At 36.0% G+C, this 19,246-nt stretch overlaps 1 protein-coding gene across 3 annotated transcripts in view; it reads left to right on the top strand.

The window, feature by feature from the left end:
- The window catches only part of IQCB1 (IQ motif containing B1), a 31,257-nt gene extending 12,673 nt beyond the window's left edge, over positions 1-18,584 (top strand). For all 3 annotated transcript variants that reach the window (XM_084802523.1, XM_084802524.1, XM_084802525.1), the window contains 8 exons: positions 165-343; positions 1,439-1,548; positions 3,049-3,158; positions 7,660-7,802; positions 10,093-10,241; positions 13,277-13,408; positions 16,277-16,433; positions 17,209-18,584. In XM_084802523.1, the coding sequence (XP_084658649.1) occupies positions 165-343; positions 1,439-1,548; positions 3,049-3,158; positions 7,660-7,802; positions 10,093-10,241; positions 13,277-13,408; positions 16,277-16,433; positions 17,209-17,438 (1,210 nt within the window). In that variant the 3' untranslated portion in view covers positions 17,439-18,584. The remainder of the gene's footprint in view (positions 1-164; positions 344-1,438; positions 1,549-3,048; positions 3,159-7,659; positions 7,803-10,092; positions 10,242-13,276; positions 13,409-16,276; positions 16,434-17,208) is intronic.
- Positions 18,585-19,246: the final 662 nt, after the last annotated feature.

Here is a 19,246-nt window from a genome sequence, read left to right as displayed (position 1 = left end):
ATGTTATAGTCTAAATTCTTAGAACCAAGTTATGTGCTTTAAAAAGTGGCTATCTTCATGGATCAGGCCACACACAGGCACTTATGTTATAAATCTTTTGTTCTAAATTTTTCTGATAACCGTGTATGAATTAGTAATTATACTTTTTTATTCTGTCCTATTAGTGGTGATTTACTCAAAGTAGATGGAAAAACCCTGCATTCTATTTTAGATGAAATTCTTTTCAAGCTTTTATCAACTCCTAGTCCAGTCATAAGAACTACTGCTACAAAGCTCTTGCTAGGGCTGGCCGAATCCCATCAGGAAATTTTGGTTGTACTGAGACTAAGTGCCTGCTGCAAAGGTAGGGCATACATATTTTCTTTTCTTGGTATTCTCAAAGACAAATGTATTTACAGTTTATAAATGATAAACTTCTTATATTTTGAAAAGTTACTAGCTAAACTGTGTAGACAAACCTATTAAAACATACACCATTTGAAAATAGATGTCACTATACAACCAACAGATAGCATGCATATTTTGTTAGTGGATTATGATAAATGTCTATTCCCTCTCTGACAACAATTTTTATATTGAATATTCCAAATAGTATAATAAAATTATGACCAAAGATTTCTGTGACCTTATTAGAACTTACTCTAGAAAAGAAAATAGAACTGTGCATTATTACCAGTTAATAATTAATCCCTTACCTTTTTACTGCCTTTACTCAAAAGAATATGCATATATATGTATAATTTATAAATATACATACATATAATTTATAAATATATAAACATGAAGTTAAATTAAGTATGGAGAATAGTCTTAGAATCAGTAAGTATTCAATTAAGTAAATACTCTCACACAAGAATGGTAGTTAACAATGAGTTCATTTACTCTCAAGATTTGTGACTTTTTAATCAACGTGTTTGAGTTTGATGTAAGATATATTATGACTTCTATATTATTTGGGAATTAAAATGCCAAACACTTGTGTATTAGTGTTTTAGAACTTCCATATTTGCTCAGAAACCTCTTGGCTTACCTCCACATTATAGATGTTAGTGTAATTAAAACTGTTTAATGAAAGTTTTCTCTTACTAATAGTGCTTAAGTGCTTATAATAATTTGTCTTCTTAAACATGTCTCAGTTTAAGGTGTTTGTGTTGAAAAGAAAACAAATTCTCTTTTTTTGGCTTACTGCCCTTTTTAGGAATAGATTATTTAGACATATTTTTGCATTCAGATCTCACAAGTGAGGGACCTAAAAATTCTCAGAACAGAGGAAGATTGTGAAGACCTCAATATAGAAGTATTTGAGAAAAAGAAAAATCATATACTTAATTATCTTGTTATATTTATATATTTCTAAACTAGACTTTAGCTTCATTAATACTTCAATAACATAATCTTACTTTATTAATAATTGTTCTGTTTTATTATTATATTTCAGGACTTAGAGGTCTGCTAAATAAACAGGAAACTGTGACAGAATTTAGTCAAGAACTTAGACAGCTCGTTGATCTTTTAACCCCTAAGATCCATCAGGAAGTAGAAGAGCAGGTATTATAAAAAATAACTTTTATGGTATTTGGTGACTGTACTGAACCTCTGTTCTCCTTAACTATGCTTCATGTTCATTCTCTTAGCACTTTACGTGAAACATTATCCCCAGACAATAGAAAATCTAAGATTTTCATTGGCTTATTCAGTCTACCCATAAACACAATTTCAGTCTCCATTTTATATCTATTTATAGATTTGAGTAGGCTAATTTTTTTTCAGACTGTCTCATGAAATCCCCCTTTTTAAAAACTCTTTATCTGTAAGCTGTTTAAACTTCATTTTCATTAAAAAAAAAAAAGTTTCATTGTAGCAAACTGTGTATATGGCCACCTGTGGTGAGCTTTCTTATTCATTGATGCAAAATAATGTTCTTTTTATAAAGTTATATTAATAAAAATTATGTGACAAGTTTTATTTTGTCATACTTCCTCAACATGTACTCAAAATGGAGGCTCCAGGTAACTTATTTCTGTACCAAGAGACACACTCTTATCATTTTTTCATGTGAGGCCTTAAAATAAATATGGAAAATAGAGTCTAAAATAATTAAAGATATTTTTAGAGTAAAAGAAAATTAGATTATTATATACCTAAAATCCTAAACCAAAAGGAAGTCCAGTTTAGGTGGAGGATAAAGGGAGAAATTTGGAAAAAAGAGAGCAAAGGAAAAGAATTTTGCTTCCATGGACCATATTCAATATTATACATGTAGTGAGCAGACTCAAAACAGCATCCTAAAAGCTTACAGGATTTACATAACTGTCCACAAATAGTCAACATAGCTAATATAGCCTAAACTTAACAAGGTGATTAATTCTAAATAGACTGGAGCAGTATCTCAGCTGTTAAGAGTGTGTACTGTTCTTGCAAAGGACCTGAGTTCTGTTGTCAAAGCTGTGATGGCTCACAAATAACCTGTACCTCCATGGAGTCCCAGGGGAATTTGAAGGCTCTGGCTTCTGCAGGTGTGCATGTATCCACAAAAACATACTCACATACACACATAATTAAAACTAATAAAAATAAATCTTAAAAAAGTACTAAATAAAAACATTAATAAGTCAGCTCCCTGGGTATGAAGGCGCACATCTTTAATCCCAGTGCTTCAGAGACTAGAGCAGAAGGATCATAATTTTAGGTCAGTATGGGCTACCTAACAAGATTGAGTTTCAAAAAACCAAAACCAATGAAACAAAAGACATGAACTCAAAATAGATTATGAAAGATTAGGCAGAACTGTGAAGTCCCTGAGAAGGAAGTGAGATCAGAGAGCAAATTTGGAGCTGACTAGACTTATCTTGAGTATGTTCTAAATATTACCCGAGTTTAGCATACCCTATCTGGGAAATGAGGAACAGAATACTTGAGCATTCTGGGCCTGATGAACTTCATGTTGCCTGCTACCCATCTGTCTCCCTGGCCTGGTATTTTAATAAATAAACTTCAAAAAATCTTTTCTAGAGTTGTATCAACATTATCTCTGGTATATAATTTCAGAAACTACATAAAGCAGCTTGCTTGATTCAAGCCTATTGGAAAGGTTTCCAGACCAGAAAGAGATTAAAGAAGCTTCCATCTGCTGTGATTGCTTTGCAGAGGAGTTTCAGGTAGAAAACCCAGACCAACCGATGTTGATTGAAATGAGGATCTGGCTTTGCATGTAAATCTGTATTCCCCACCTCACCTCACCCCACCCCCCAAAAAAGGAAAGGGAGAAGAAGAAAAGAAACAGTGATATGAGAATTTACCAGAAAACAGTTGAATGTAGTTGGGGAAGGGGTACTGCTCTGTGTGTGTGTGTGTATTTTCTTACTTTCCTAATGTGCTTTGTTTTATGTCTTTATTCTGCTCCATAGTGTTACTGAGTACCAGTGTTCAAGTAGCCAGGTTCCCTTTCAGAACAAAGGGAATAATAAGACAAATCTGATGGGAATCCAATACTCAGTCCTGTCCACTTCCTGTCCAGGTTTGTGGGCCAATCCTGAAGAGGGAACCAATGGCAGTTATATTATTAAAGTATCAAAACCAACAGTTCTCATAAATGCTCATATGTAATTATAATATTTGTATATATATAAAGATTCAAGATGTCAACCAAGATTTAACATGGCATGGGTAGATGTGGTCCTTTAGCTACGACACAACTATTGATCTTTTCCTCAGTTGTACGGAAAGATGAAATACTGAAGATATAGGTCACGTTCTGATATGACTACTAACCTGGCCACATTCTTAAAGGTTACAGAATGAACCATGGTGAACATAAATTTAAAAAATATTTAACATTGATTATAAAGTAGAACCATCTCAGAGGTGATTTTATTTTTATTTATCATTACTTAAAGCCAAATTTAACTCACCAAAATGAAACTGACATATTACAGAAATAAACTAAAAACTGAAACCAATCTTTAAATAACTGCAGCTGCATTTCTGTTATAAAAACATTTAAAAATACCTCTGTGCTCAAAATATTACACTGTCACCCAGTCACTGTGGCTGCATTACCTAGTGGATATCCTATGAAAATTTTCTTCTAGAGAAATTTAAAGTCAGGATATAAATACTATTGAGCATGAGTAGTGTTAGCAAAGAAAAGTATTAAGTTTTCAAACATTCATCAAGTAGATATATTTTAATGGGGTGGAGATATGTGCGTGTATTGTTTTATATATGTAATTATATGAAAGTATCCAGAATTGTGTGTGTGTGTGTGTGTGTGTGTGTGTGTGTGTGTGTGTGTACGTGTGTACATGCATATATGGAGAGAGAGAAACTAACAAGCTTGAGTTTGTATCTGACTTCAGCAACTTATTGGCTGAGTGACCTTCGGCAAGTTATCAAACTCTTAACCTCAAATTTCAAATCTAGAAAATAGAGATAATTTTGTATCACAGGCTAGTAATGTCAGCTACTTAGGAAACTAAGGCAGGAGGAGCATAAATTTAAACCCAGCCTGGACTACAGAGTGAGTTCAAGGCTACTACCAAAACTACTGGACAACTTAGCAGAGACCCTGTCTCTAAGACTAAAAAGAGGACTTGGTGGAGTGTTTGCCTAGCTTGCACAGACATTAGGTTGACTCCTCAGCAGTGCAAAAATTAAAGAATGAATGACTAAAGTTTATGTACCTCAAGGTTGAAATAATACATTTGAGATAATTTAAAAGGTTTTAGGGGGGCTAGAGAGATGGCTAAGCAGTTAAGAACACTGACTGCTCTTCCAGAGGTCCTGAGTTCAATCCTCAGCAACCACATGGTGGCTCACACCCATCTATAATGAGATCTTATGCCCTCTTCTGGCATGCAGGTGTACATGCAGGCAGAGCACTGTGTACATAATAAATAAATAAATGTTTCAGTATATAACACTTAAAAATAATAAGAGATAATACACATTACACACACACACAGACACACACACACAGACACACACACATTTTCTGCCCTTAACATTTACAATTCTAGATCAGGATTTAGCTCAGTGCTAAAATGCGTAGTTAGAATACAATCTAAGCACTGCATTGAAAAAAAAGTACCTCAGGATTATGAGTTTGTCTATCTAGAAATGTATATAGAGAATCTAATTAATATTCTTATTTAAAATTATTTTTAATAATTTAATTATATTCTATGTGCATTGGTATGAAGGTGTCAAAATCTCTGGAACTGGAACTACAGACAGCTGTGAGCTGCCATGTGGGTGCTGGGAATTGAACCCAGGTCCTTTGGGAGAGCAGACAGTGCTCTTAACCACTGAGCCCTCTCTCCAGCACTAAAATTTTTGTTTTTAAGTTAGCAGAGTAATGAGTTTCCTTGGACATTTTCGCACATACATGCTCTTACACTTTGTTTTAATTCACTCTCTCCTTCATTGTCCTCACCACACTCCTTGCCTCCACCTCTGGCTGACTCCCTTCCCTGCCCCAGATAGACTTTCTTTACCCCTCCTTCAGGCATCATTCTCCCCTCATAATTTTCTTTCCAGTTTCATTAAGGATCTGTAAAATTTTTAATACAGCTTCTGCATATTTGTCTGAGTCTGGCTTACTTTACTTAACGATTTCCATTTCTCTTCATTATGCAAATGCCATAGATTTGTTTTTCGTATGTCTATACATGTACCACATTTTCTTTATCATTTCATCTATTGGTAGACATCTAGGTGCCACTCTTTCTTAGCCATTGTGAATAATGCATCAGTTAACGTAGATAGGTAAATATGTCTATGGTATCCTAACTTACTCATTTGGTTTGGAGGCTGTTTACTTGAGGGTACTATTGCTTTGCTTTGTTGAGATATGGTCTCCCTATGTAGTCCCCTCTGGGTTCAAACTCCTTTTTTGTTTTTTGAAGTATTTATTTTGTTGTTGCTGCTGGTGGGGGGAGGGACACATACTCTTGAGGGAGCCTTGCAAATTAATCTAAGTAATTTAGATTACTTAGATTACTTAGATACTACTAAATAAGTAGTATATCCTGCTGCTTCTCTTTCCATATTTTTCTGGTTTTCCTTTATGGGTACCTAAAAATTTTTGAGTATATATACTGTATATATTTTTGTGATGCTTTACATACTGATGTATAGAAAAGAACAAAGACTGAGTTACATGAGTTAAGCACTTTGATAAATAACAGTAGAATATAGAAAAAATTATAGCCAGTTATAAAATACTGCATATTTAGTCAACAGTTGAAAAATACTTAAACCTGGGGATAGATTAGATGGCTCAGTGAGGTGAGGATGTCTGTCATTCAGCCTGAGGACTTTTAGGGGAGAAAACTGACTCCTACAGGTTACCCTCTGATCACACATGCTCCATGGCTACTGTGTATATACAAATACAATGCATGCACAGAGAGAGAGAATAAATGTAATAAAAAGTTAAATTTAACAAAAGGAAAAAATAGTGGCTAAGAGCATTTGCTACTCTTGTAGAGATCCTGAGTTTAATACTTAGCACTCATACCGTAGCTCATAACCATTTCTAACTCCAGTTCCCCCAGCTGGCCGCCATAGACGTCAGGCCTGCATGTGTTACACATACAGACATGCAGACAGAACACATGTAAAAAATAAACATTTATTTTTAATTTTTTAAATGTATAATTGTTTTCTCTGAATGTATGTCTGTGTACCACATGTATTCCTGGTGCATTCAGGGACCAGAATACTATTTTCTGGGCCTGGAGTTACAGATAGTTGTGAATCACTATGTGGATTCTAGAATACAACCTGGGAACTCCAGAAGAACAGCTAGTGCTCTTAACTATGGAACCACCCCTCTAGGCCCCCCAAAACTTTAAAGTGAAAAAGAAAGAAATAAAAAAAAAACAAGAAGTTAAAAGTTAGACATAATTATACCATACAGTGAAAAGTCACTATTGAAATGTTAACATTTTAAAATAATTTATATTTCTATGTAAATAAATACATTTCTTAATATAATTTGTATTATTCTATACTTTTGTTTTGTTTTTTGAGACAAGGTTTCTCTGTTTAGTCCTAGCTGTCCTGAAACTTGCTCTGTGGATCAGACTGCCCTTGAACTCAAGAGATCCACCTGCCTCTGCCTCCCAAGTGCTGGGATTAAAGACATGCACTGCCACTCTCTGGCATATTCTATATATTGATTTTATTTTCACCTAACAGTACATTTCACCAAATAGTTTTGCAAGTTTTCTATTTTCAAAATTAGTGAAATTCTGTCAGTTAAATGACTCAAATAGTTTTATTTATTCGATCCATTATTATGGGATACTTTTTAGCTTGTTACCACTATAACACTATGTTAGAAAATCCTTGAAAGTCTTTGTATATTTGATTACTTTAGTAAGAAAGTTATTAGTAGTGGAATTGGTAGATCTGCATGTTTTAGCCTTTTATATGTATTTAAAGTATTTCTTCAGACTTTTGATGTATTTCTCCAGATATCTCTAGAGAAATTTATACATAAGAACTGTGTCTTTCATTATGCCCTACAAACACCAGAAATTACCTTCCAAACATTTTTGTCACTATTTGATTACTCATGAGATCAAGTATTTCATGCATTTCTTGCTGGCCATGATTTATAAAATTGTAAGGAACATACTCTTTCTTTCACAGATCTAAACGAGCAAAGACATTGTTGGAGCTAAATAGGCAGAAGGAAGAAGAGGACCTCAGATTAAGATTGCAACTTGAAAGACAGAGAGCCATGAGGCTTTCCCGAGAGTCACGCTTGAGTATGCTTGAAATAATTCATCCAGGTGAGCAATAGTATCAACTTTATAAATGTAAGAATGTTAGCATATCTTAAACCAAGTTTTCTGGCTACCTGATAATTTTTTTCTTTCTTTTTTCTTTTCCCTTTTGTTTTTCTTTTCTTTTCTTTTTTTTTAATTTAGAACTTTCTGCCTTTCCCTCTTTTTTCCTAGAGAAATCATACTAAAGCTCTGTACTTAAAAGTTAGCTTTTTTGGGGCTGGAGAGATGGCTCAGTGGTTAAGAGCACTGTCTGCTCTTCCAGAGGACCTGGGTTCAATTCCCAGCAACCACATGGCAGCTCGCAACTTCCTGTAGCTCCAAGATCTGACACCCTCACACAGACACACATGCAAGCTAAACACCAATGCATATAAAATAAAAAGAAATAAATTATTTTTTTAAAGTTAGCTTTTCTAATCAATACATATTAATCTTAATTTTTTTATTTACTTCCAGATATATATGTTAAACATAAACATTTATAATTAAAGATAGTTGCCAATGACAGAAGACATTCTTGAAAGGATCATAGTCTGTAATCTAAATGTCATTCATTCCTTAGTATAAAGCCTGTGACATCTTCTCATCACTGTGACAGATGAAGCTGAATTAATAAGAACATGCTGTGGCATGGTAGTGTATCTGTGTGCACATGCAGTAGGTACACATGTATTGATGGCCAAAGATTAATGTCAGGTATCTTTCTCTATCCCTCTCCACTTAGTTTTTGAGACAGGGTCTCTCACTGACTCAGTGATTGGCTAGCCTCGCTGGCTAGCAAACCTCCAGTCCTGCCTGCCTCAGGCATGTTCTGTCTTCCCCCAGCACTGGGTCACAGCCACGGCATCATGCTCAGATTTTTACATTAGTCCTAGTAATCGAAGCTCTGGTTCTCACGCGTGCATAGTAAGCACTCTATCAACTTCCCTATCTCCCTAGAGTTTTGTTTTATTTTGGTTTTTGTGAGGATCTCATATAGCCCGGGATGACTTAATAAGTAGCTAAAGATGATCTTGAACTTGTCCTCCTCCTGCTTCTGCCTCTCAAGTGCTTAGATTGCAGTGTAGGCCACCACTTCTGATTTTATGCCATGCTGACGATTGAACCTAGAACCTCATGCATGCCAGGCAGGCACTCTCAGCACCTGAGGATCACGCCCAGCCACTCGCAGGTTCTCGTCGTTCACTTACTTCCCTTTTTATTACTTACTCTCGAGAACCTTCATCAGTTCCCTCCTTCCTTTTACTTTATATTTTCCAAAATTTGTCCTTTCCCAGTTACTATCTTCCTGATGTATCATCCATAACTACGATGTCAGCTATCAGCAAAATTTGTAGCACTCTCATCATACCTTTCTCTCTGTCCTACTTCCTTAAGTTCCTAAGTAGCACTGCCCAATAAAACAATTTTATGTTACTAGAGAAAAGTTCTGTCTGCATCAGCCAATACATAGCAACAGCTAGAAGTAGCCATTGAGTATTCAAAATGTGCTTCTGCACTTGAATGTTTAATTTTGCTTTATTTATGTCTACTTAGTAGCCACATGAGTGGCTGTTGCTGTGACCAGTTTGCCTGTTGGCTACTTTTCTTTGCTTTCCACAGGTGTTTCCAAAAGTCATAGCTCTCATATTTCCTCCATATTGATTCCTCATTTCAGGTAATGGCATCAAAAATCCTTTCATTTTCCCATTTAGCATCCTTACTTTCTCTTTGTCATCCCTCTACATAAGGTCAGCCAGTGAATCAATCCTACTAGGTTTTTAATACTCTCCAAGATACTTCTTTGTATTAACCATTGGTACTATGTCCTATGGCTTTCGTTTAACTACTGTGAACCATGAGATGTATGCTGACCACCTTCAAAAAAAAACAACAACAAAAAAAGGGAGGTCATTTGTATAACCAATCAAAGAGAAGTTGGGAAACAACAGAGTGGATTAAAGAACAAGCACATAAATATAATTTGTCCTTCTCCCCTGGTCATACCAAATTAATTTTCTATATGAGTTCATGATTCTTTTGTCACACTGTTTTGGTATTGGCCTTTCATTCCTTTTCTCATTATTCTGGGACAAAAATATTATGAGTCCTTTTGGAAAGAAACTGCATCCTCTAGGAAAGCTTTAGTTTCTACAGTCTTAGAACTATTATAAAATAAAAGAGTTGGGCAGATTAGTGAACAGTACTGAAAAAATTAAACTGTAAAATCATTATTATTACAATTGACCTAATTTTGGAACCTGAAAAAAACATAGCTGTGAGTATGTTTTAATAATGTCTGTCATCTCTTTAGGTCAAGTGGAGAAGTACAATAGGGAAATGGAAGAGAAATCAGCACTGACCATCCAGAAACATTGGAGAGGGTACAGGGACAGGAAGAAGTTTCGCCAACAGAGGCCTTCCCTCACTGAGTATAAAGCAGCTGTCACACTTCAAAGAGCAGTGAGTCTTCTGTAGTATACACAGCTCTACATAAGAAGGCAAACGACTGTTCAAAATTGACTGCTATTTATCAAATACAAATCCATGTTCATTTTTCTTCCTTTATAAAATAAGAACATAGGGCTAGAAGTGTAGCTCATTGATTGAGTACTTTTCTAGCATGTATAAGACCCTAGGCTCAGTCCCTAGCAGCATAAATTTAAAATACACACTCTCTTTCTCTCTCTCTCTCTCTCTCTCTCTCTCTCTCTCTCTCTCTCTCTCTCTCTTAGTAATAACAAACTACTACCTTTGTTCAAGATGATTTAGACACTAAGTCCTTAGTACTGCCTTAGAATCCTGTATGCCATTATGCATTCTTTTTATTGTTTATTTTTCTCTATTATTTGGACTGCAAGTTCCTCAAGGATAGGGAACTAAGCCTTTTATGTTGGTATCAGCTCTCAACAGACTTGATGGGAATGGATATTTCTTCTAGCTTTTTTGTTCTATTATATACATCAGAGGATATATAGGATTCTGAAGTCTGTAGATTGCAAAGTCCTATCTACGCAAAAATGTATTATTTTATTTGGTTCTTTTAAAAATCAAGTTACAGGGAAAGGAGTAGCTATAATTAGAACAGTGTGATGCTTGACTTGTGGAATGGTGTTCTTGAGTATAATCCATACACTCAAGAGAGCGGATCAGGATCTTCTATTCAAGATCAACCTAGACTACATAGCAAGTCCCAGGCCTTCCTGAGTTATAGAGCAAGACATACGCCAAAATAAAGGAGCATAAAAAGCACTTCAATAAGTAGACATTTTTATTCTCATAGGCAAATTAAGAGTTCTTCATAGTGTTGCAATGTTAGAACTAAATTTGAATTTAGCTGCCTTTTCTATTTAAATGTTCTTAGATGTTTCAGCAGCAGTAGCTCAGAAAGAGTAGATTGCTCTCTAGAATAAGAGTGGTGGCGTGATTACAGAATACTGTGTAATTCACAATGTTACATGCTTATCTGTTACTAAGCAGACATAAAAAGAACAAGCACAACAAACCATTGGCATTTTAAAAAGTCACAAACAGTGACTGAGAATAATAAAATAATAAAGTAAATAAGAAAGATAAGATAAAAATATTAAGAAGGTTTTTTCTAGTTGAGGAGTAGACAAATGGTCTCATTGGGACATCTGAAGCCCAGGGTGGTACTAAGTGTGGAAGAGAGAAGGATGGATAACAGATTCTCCAAACAGAAGGCTGAAGGGGAAAGAGTCTCTGTTCTGAGAGGTCAAATACCATACTAAAAATGAGTATTAAGTGACATTTTAATATTCAAAACATATACCCAACCCCTTTTCTTCTCCACTTTCAGGCTTATAACTGCAGATAGCAAAGTGAAAGCATTTTCTTTTTGCTTCTTTTTTATTAATTTATATTCCCTTTACATCCCAATCATAGCCCCCCCACTTCTTCCCCCATCCCTACTCCTCAGAAAAAGGGGAGCCTGCCCCACCACCCCCCCAGCACATCAAGTCACATCGGGACTGAGGGAAGCATTTTCTTTAGGAAATCTGAATAGTCTATGAGGAAAGTCAGAGTTTACTAATAGTGAAGTGTCTGAACAAAACAACAGTGTTCATTAACCTCGTGTTGAAATGCACGGTAGATAAGTCCTATATAGCAGCTCAGAATTTCTAAATACCTTTTTAGTGCTCAACCTATTAGGTAAAGGCAAGGTTTATTGAGCATGAGGAAAGCTGCTTGATAGAAATAGAGAATGTAATGCTTAGGTGTGTACTTCACAGTAGAGTGCCTGACTAGCATATGTGAGATCTAGATTCAGTCCTGATATGGGTGGGGTGAAGGGGGTGGACAAAATATATACAGAGAGATGTTGCAGGAATTAGAAAACAAGATGTATTTTGATCTGTCATTTTCTCAGATAAGAGAATACATGAAACAAAATCAACATGATATTTTAAAGGGATAACAGAAGGGCAGGGGTAGGCCTGGGTGGAAAAGTTAAAATCTACTAGAAGATAGGACAAAAGAAAATATCAGTCTGGGAAATCAAATGTATAAACATTTGAAGTCAAGAACAGAAAATACAGAGGAGAAGAAATTAAATTTAAAATTTTCTAAAACTGAATGTTATAAATGCTGGATTTATAGCATTGATAAGTATCCAATTCAGTAACAGAAACACACTTATTTCACAATTCTATGAAATACATTGAATTCATAGAACTCAGCAGCAGCATTGGAACTTAAGAAATCTTGAACTAAAAAACAAAAACAAATCAAAAAAAAACCCCAAAATCTTGAATTAAAACAGTGACATCTTTGAGAGAAATGATTTCTAATGAAAATTATGTGCTCACTTCATGCTTGGCTAACCTATGTGAGGCCTCGCAAACAAAAAACAATAGTAATAATAACATTTGGGTATATTCTCTTTTTCTGTTCTGTTTTTTGTTTGGGTTTGGGTTTGGGTGTGTGTGTGTGTGTGTGTTTGTTTGTTGGTTTGGTTTGGTTTTTTGAGACAGGGTTTCTCTATGTAACCTTGGCTATCCTGGACTCCCTTTGTGGATCAGGTTGGCCTCGAACTCACAGTGATCCACCTGCCTCTGCCTCCCGAGCACTGGGATTAAAGGCATGCGCCACCATGCCCGCTTCTTTGGGTATATTCTTTAAAAAAAATAATTAAAGTAGAAGAATATATAGCTACCCCTACCCTAGCACACTGGGAAAGTGATATATGCTTAGTAGAAACCAGATTATGATAGTAGAGGTATTAAGCATATTTGTAACTTACTAGTTTTTCAACTTAAAATGGATTTATTGGGACATAGCTCTATTAGAAGTAGGGGTGGGTCTGTATAGTTAAAAGTCACTATATTTCTTTACTTTGTCACAGTCTCATTCCCTTCCTCATACATACTCAGTTACCTAATGCAACAATGGGATTACTGACTTAGATTGGAAGAAAAAGATAGTTCTATTAAGGGACCAGAATCAAAAGCTATTTGTTTTCTCTTTTCCTCACTCAGGTCCTTAAATTCCTAGCAAAGTGCCGTAAGAAGAAAAAACAATTTGCCTCTTGGCACGGACTCCAAGAACTCACTGATGCACGCAGAGCTGAACTAAAACAACAGGTTGATGACTATCTCAAAAGACATCCGGTATGTAGGTTTCGGTGCTGAAATACACAGTATATTAATCCATTGCATGGTATTTACCACCAAAGTAGTGCCCCATATGTATATTCACATTTACTTTGTATATCAGTTCCATAGAATTAGTAGACTTGAACTCTTCTTACAGTTATAGGATCCAAAGTTTACCATAGTTTGTGGTAAATGGTAACTTGACTTAAAAATCTGTTATTTCTTGTGCTATGTCAACAAAACTTGTATATATATTTTTAAAAATAATAGTACAGTAAAATCTTGTTGTCTTGACTCTTCTAATAATATGTATTAACTGTCAATCAATGAACATTCATTCTTACTTCCATATGCTCAACACATGCATAAGAATTTATAAATACTAGTCTGTTAATTAACTTCCAAGACAGTAAAATGTAAAACTTGATGACCTGCCCCTTTGATTTTATTATTGTGAAGCTGCTAACATCTTTTTCCCAACAAAAACATCCATATTTCTGACTTTGTATGAGTACAGTGTATATTCTGGAGACACTGTCCCACAAAATTAATGATTTTTAGATAACATTCCATTGTAGCTGTGCTGCATATTTATTACTTCAACAATAGTATTCAAAGGTTTTATTTTCTGCTTGGTCTTTGTTTTGTTTTGTTTTGAAGGGGGCTGTGTTTCTTAGTTTTCCTTTTTGACATGAGACAGGGGCTCGTGAAGCCCAAGCTGGGCTAGAGACCATTCCTTAGCATTGAGGATGACCTTAAATGTCTAGTCCTCCTGCCTTCAACTCCCAAGTGCTGAGGTTACAGGCATGCATTGTTATACTGTTCAGTTTTATGTCATGTTGGAGATTAAGCCAGGGAATTTCTGCATGTGAGACAAACACTCTACTGGCTGAGCTTTGTGTTCAGCCTATGTTTATTTGTTTTAAGTGTAGCTTAAAATATGACTTGTATCTCATTGTGTTTTAGAGTTACATTGTATTATGATCAATTATTTTCAGTACATTCCCATGTATTTACCATTTGCAGAAACATAGTCAACACGTTTGCCCATTTTCAAATCAGGTTGCTTTTTTGTTGATGAGCTGAATTAATTCTCTGTATACTATTCCTAATCTGATAAGTTATTTGGAACTGTTTTTTGTTTGTTTGTTTGTTTGTTTTCTGTTCTGTGGACTGCCCTTCCACAATATCCTTCAATACACACACAAAAAAATCTTTATTTTTAGCCAGGCTTGATAGCATAAGCCTTTCATCCCAGCACTTAAGAGGCAGAGGAAAGCAAATCTCTGTGAGTTCAAGGTCAGCCTGGTGTACCAAGTGAGTCCAGGATAGCCAGAACTTTGTTACACAGAGAAACCCTGTCTCAAAAAAACAAAAATCCTTTATTTTTGTAAATTTCACTTTGCCTTTTATTACAGTTTTATATCTTTATTTTTAGTGTTTTGACCTCTCCTTTAAAAAACTAACCTGTGAGCTGTAGTAGTCCTATAGGATGCTCTAGGAACTGTTGTTGGACCTCTCTATACCAAAATTCACAGGTGCTCAAGTTCCATTTACCAAATGGCAGTTGTTCCATATAATCTTTGCACATCCTTGACTATACTCTAAACTACCTCTTAGGTTACTTACACTCCCTAAAGGGAAAGACTGTTTAAATTTTGTTTGTGTTTAGGAAAAGTTTGTATGGATTTAGCATGTATACAATATTTTCTAATACTTTTATTTTTCCGTTAAATATAGATATGGAAGGATAAATGTAATTGTGATGAATACCCTAGTTTGTTATTTTTTTTAAGTGTTGCTTTGGCCAGATTCTAGTACACTTTGATAAGATCTATGGCTGAAATGTAACTTAACAACAGGAACAGGACTATATCAATATTTGAGAGGGCTGTGGCGCCAGAAATTTTATCAGATATAAGATAATTTTATTTTTACCCAAATTAGTCACTATCTTACTCCCTTAAATTCCATGAGTATTTTATAGGATAGGATCTTTTAGCTGAATTTTGTCCTGCATTCTGTGAAACCAGAGCCAGTTATAACATTGTAGTATAGATGCATTTGGAGTAGGGATGGGATAAGGAATAAAATGGTATTTTAAATGAGGCCACAAAAAAATTTGAGTTGGCTTTTCTCTTTTAGTGACTTTACTAAACCATTTTTAATTTTCATTGTGGTCTCCTAATCTCAGGGTCTCATTACTTACCATGTGTGGAGTGATGTGCAGAAGCATACCAAAAAGAAACCTGGGGCCTTGAGAGAGAGCTCCGTGCTTTAGAACACCTGTTGCTCTTGCAGAGGTTCCTCGTTCAGTTCCCAGCACCAACGTGGTGATTCATAACTGTCTGTAACTCCAGTTCCAGAGGATCTGATACCCTTTTCTAGCCTCTGAGAGCACAAGATACACATGAGGTGCACATTCATACATGCAAGCAAAACTCACACATACAAAATAAAATCTAAAAAGTAATTTTAAAAAGAAACTTACCAACTTACATAGTTATATAAAGTTAGGGTACGGGACACTATTATTGTTTAAATTCTGATTGGTTGGTTTGATGGTTACTTTTTTGTTTCTGTTAATGGGTTTGTTTGCTTGCTTGCTTGTCTTTTAGGTTCTATGAGACAAAGTGTCACTATATAATCCAGACTGGCTCTGAACTCCCAGTTGTCCTGCCTCTGCTCCTGTATTGAGATTATAGGAATGACTATACCTATATTTAACTTAATACTTGCACTAGAGTGCAGGTAGATAAGAGTTTTACGATTCTATTGATAAAATGAGAGGTTGCTAAGAGTTCTACTGCTCTACTACGGTGGTTAGGTAAAGCATATTTGATAATATGTCCTAATGACAAGTTTTCTGTCCTGTGCTTTCAGGGATCTCAGATGTCAGATGTGGCCAGCAGAGAGCTCCATGCACAAGCACAAGAACGACTTCAGCACTATTTCATGGGAAGGGCCATAGAGGACAGAGCCGAGCAGCACAGAGAGGCTTTGATGGCTCAGATCAGCACCAACATTGAACAGTTGATGAGTATGCTCTGCTTTCATCTTTGCTTCATGAAAGGAGTAACCCCATGCAAGAGATATGGCATCCAAAATCTTTAGAAGGAAATGCCACAAATATCCCACTCCTCAGGAATCTTGTCATCCCAGTTTTCAATGATACAGACTATGTAGCTTCTGTTTGTATTTGTTATCAATTCAAATAGTTCAGCTCCAGCAAAATCACTAATTTCAAAGATGTTGTACCCTTCTAGCCACATTCTGCCCAAAGCCTTTTTAAATTTTTTTCATATTTTAGAAGTAGATGATGACAGTAGTTAGAGTGAAATGCGCTTGCAAAACATAACTTTCAATGACATGGTTTTACCAGAGTTTCTGTCTATAAGCTATCAAACATAGCTCATTGTCTTTTATTCTTTTCTTTTAAGCCTGTACGTTGCTGAGGAGTTGAGGTTATTGCTGACAGCCACAACTGCAATTTTTTTGGGGAGGAGAGGACTGGTTTTTTGAGACAGGCTGGCAGTCCTAGAACTTAATTTGTAGACCAGGCTAGCCTCGAACTTGGAGATCCACCTGCCTCTCTCCCCCAAATGCTGGGATTAAAGGTGTGCACCAAGATACACAACTTACAACAGTAATGGTAACTTTTGACTAGACATCTACCTTTGTGGTTAAGCAGTGATAGCACATTTAGAGTCGGAACCCTGTCCTGTCCTGCCTGTGCTGGACTCCAGGTCTGCTGTTTCCAAGTTGCTGCTTGCTCATGTACCATCTCTAACCCATTTGTTTTCTGTTTGCTGCAGAGGCTCCAAGTCTGAAGGAGGCAGAGGGAAAGGAACCTGAGCACTTCCTAAGTAGATCTAAGCCTGTGGCAGCCAAGGCCAAACAGGCCCATCTCAGCACTCTGAAGCACATACAAGCACCCTGGTGGAAGAAGCTTGGAGAAGAACCAGGCGATGAGATTGATGTTCCGAAGGATGAGCTTAGTATAGGATTAGGAACTTTATTTATTGGAGGACTCAAACCCCCCTAGAGAGTTCCCATGAAAGCTGACAATCTTACATTTTAGGAAATTGTTAGTTTTGCCCCTGGCATGCTGGAAGACTAGGGCTATGCCAGTGGCTTTCCAGAGGATCTTCATGCAACACTTGAAAGCAAAAAGCAGAACATTGCCTACCTCACTCTCATTTTTTTCCCTTTCTCTATACCCTGTCTTTAGCCACAAACAGGTCTGTAGGCCTTTATTGTGAGACAGAACTCAATGTGAAATTCTGTTGTTGACACGAAATAAGAAACTTCTTTCATTTGTTTTCTAACTAAAGGCTGTTTTTTTGTTGTTACTGTTGTCAGTTTAATAAATATTGTGTTTCTGAAAAACTTGTCAGGATTATTTCCATTTTTATATTTGTTTTTCAGAATTTTCATTATTACTATTGACATATATGTATTTATTACATATATACATATGTAATAATATATGCACTTGTACATAATATATATGTAATAACATTGGGTTTTTTTGAGACAGGGTTTCTGTGTGTAGCTCTGGCTGCCCTGGAACTCCCTCTATAGACCAGGCTGGCCTTGAACTCAAGAGTTCAAGCCTGCCTCTGCCTCCAGAGCACTGGGATTAAAGACATGCACTGCCACAGCCACCACAGAAACTACCTTTATGTTTTTGACCATGACAAAATCTAGAAAAAGAACTGGTCAATTAAAGGACATTTCATTATTTGAAAAATGGGAGAAGATACAAAGAAGGAAACGCTGGTTATAGCTCTTATACTGTAGTAAAAAAAATAATAATGCATTTTTAAAAGAAAGGTTCTTACTGTGTAGCTCTAGCTGGCCTGGAATTCACTACAACTCAGAGGTCTACCAGCTTTTTCTTTCCAGTACTGAGATGCCAGTGTCACCATGCCTGGCCATTGAATCTATGTATTGCCTTTTAGAAATAATGAAATGGAAAATGCATTCAAATACTGTTTGCTTTGTATTTTTCTGAGGAAGCGAGTCTTCAGAGCTTGAGTTACAGGCAGCTGTGAGTCACTAGACATTGGTACTTGGAGCCCAACAGGTCCTCTGCAAGAGCCAGTATTCTTAAGTGCTGAGTCATCTCTCCAGCCCCCAAATACTACTTTTCAATGAAATAGCCTCAATTGGCTACTTCTTTTTCTAACTCTGAGTGATTCATTGGTGTAGAGTATACTTGTGGTATATATGGTATACATCTTCATATATATATGTGTGTGTGTGTGTGTAGATATATGATATACTTACATGCAACTTACATGACAAATGTTAAGTTGAAAATAAAAATATTTTACTTGGAAGATAAAAGCATGTAGGAAAGTTTTTGGGACATATGTATTTGACATTGAGGATGAAGGAGGGCCTTGAGAAAATAAGGGGAGAAAGAATTGGGTAACAGTTAATCAGAAGACAGACCATTTCTTTTTTTACATTGTTTTATTTGATAGCTTATACATGTAGGCAATACATTTTGATCAGGAACACTCTTATCTCCCAGCCCCTCTAGAAGACTCTCCCAGCATCCCCTTCCTACCTTCATGCCTTAAAAAACAACAAACAAAAAACCCTGAGTTTAATTAGGGTTGCTTGTATGTGCATATGTGAGGGATTATTTACTGAATCATGGGCAGTTTACTAGTGGAAACATCATTGAAAAAGAATAACTCCCTTTCCTAACAGGCATTAATTGCAAGTAGCTAGTTAGCTAGGAGTAGAGTCTCATGTGCCCCCTCTCCACCCATGCTGGAATATGGACAGGCTTCATCTTGTGCAATTTTATGCAAGTTACCAACGCTACTGGTTAATTCA

Source organism: Acomys minous (assembly GCF_964271855.1).
Source record: "Acomys minous genome assembly, chromosome: 11".
Lineage (NCBI taxonomy): Eukaryota > Metazoa > Chordata > Mammalia > Rodentia > Muridae > Acomys > Acomys minous.
This window is presented reverse-complemented; position numbering and strand designations above follow the sequence as displayed.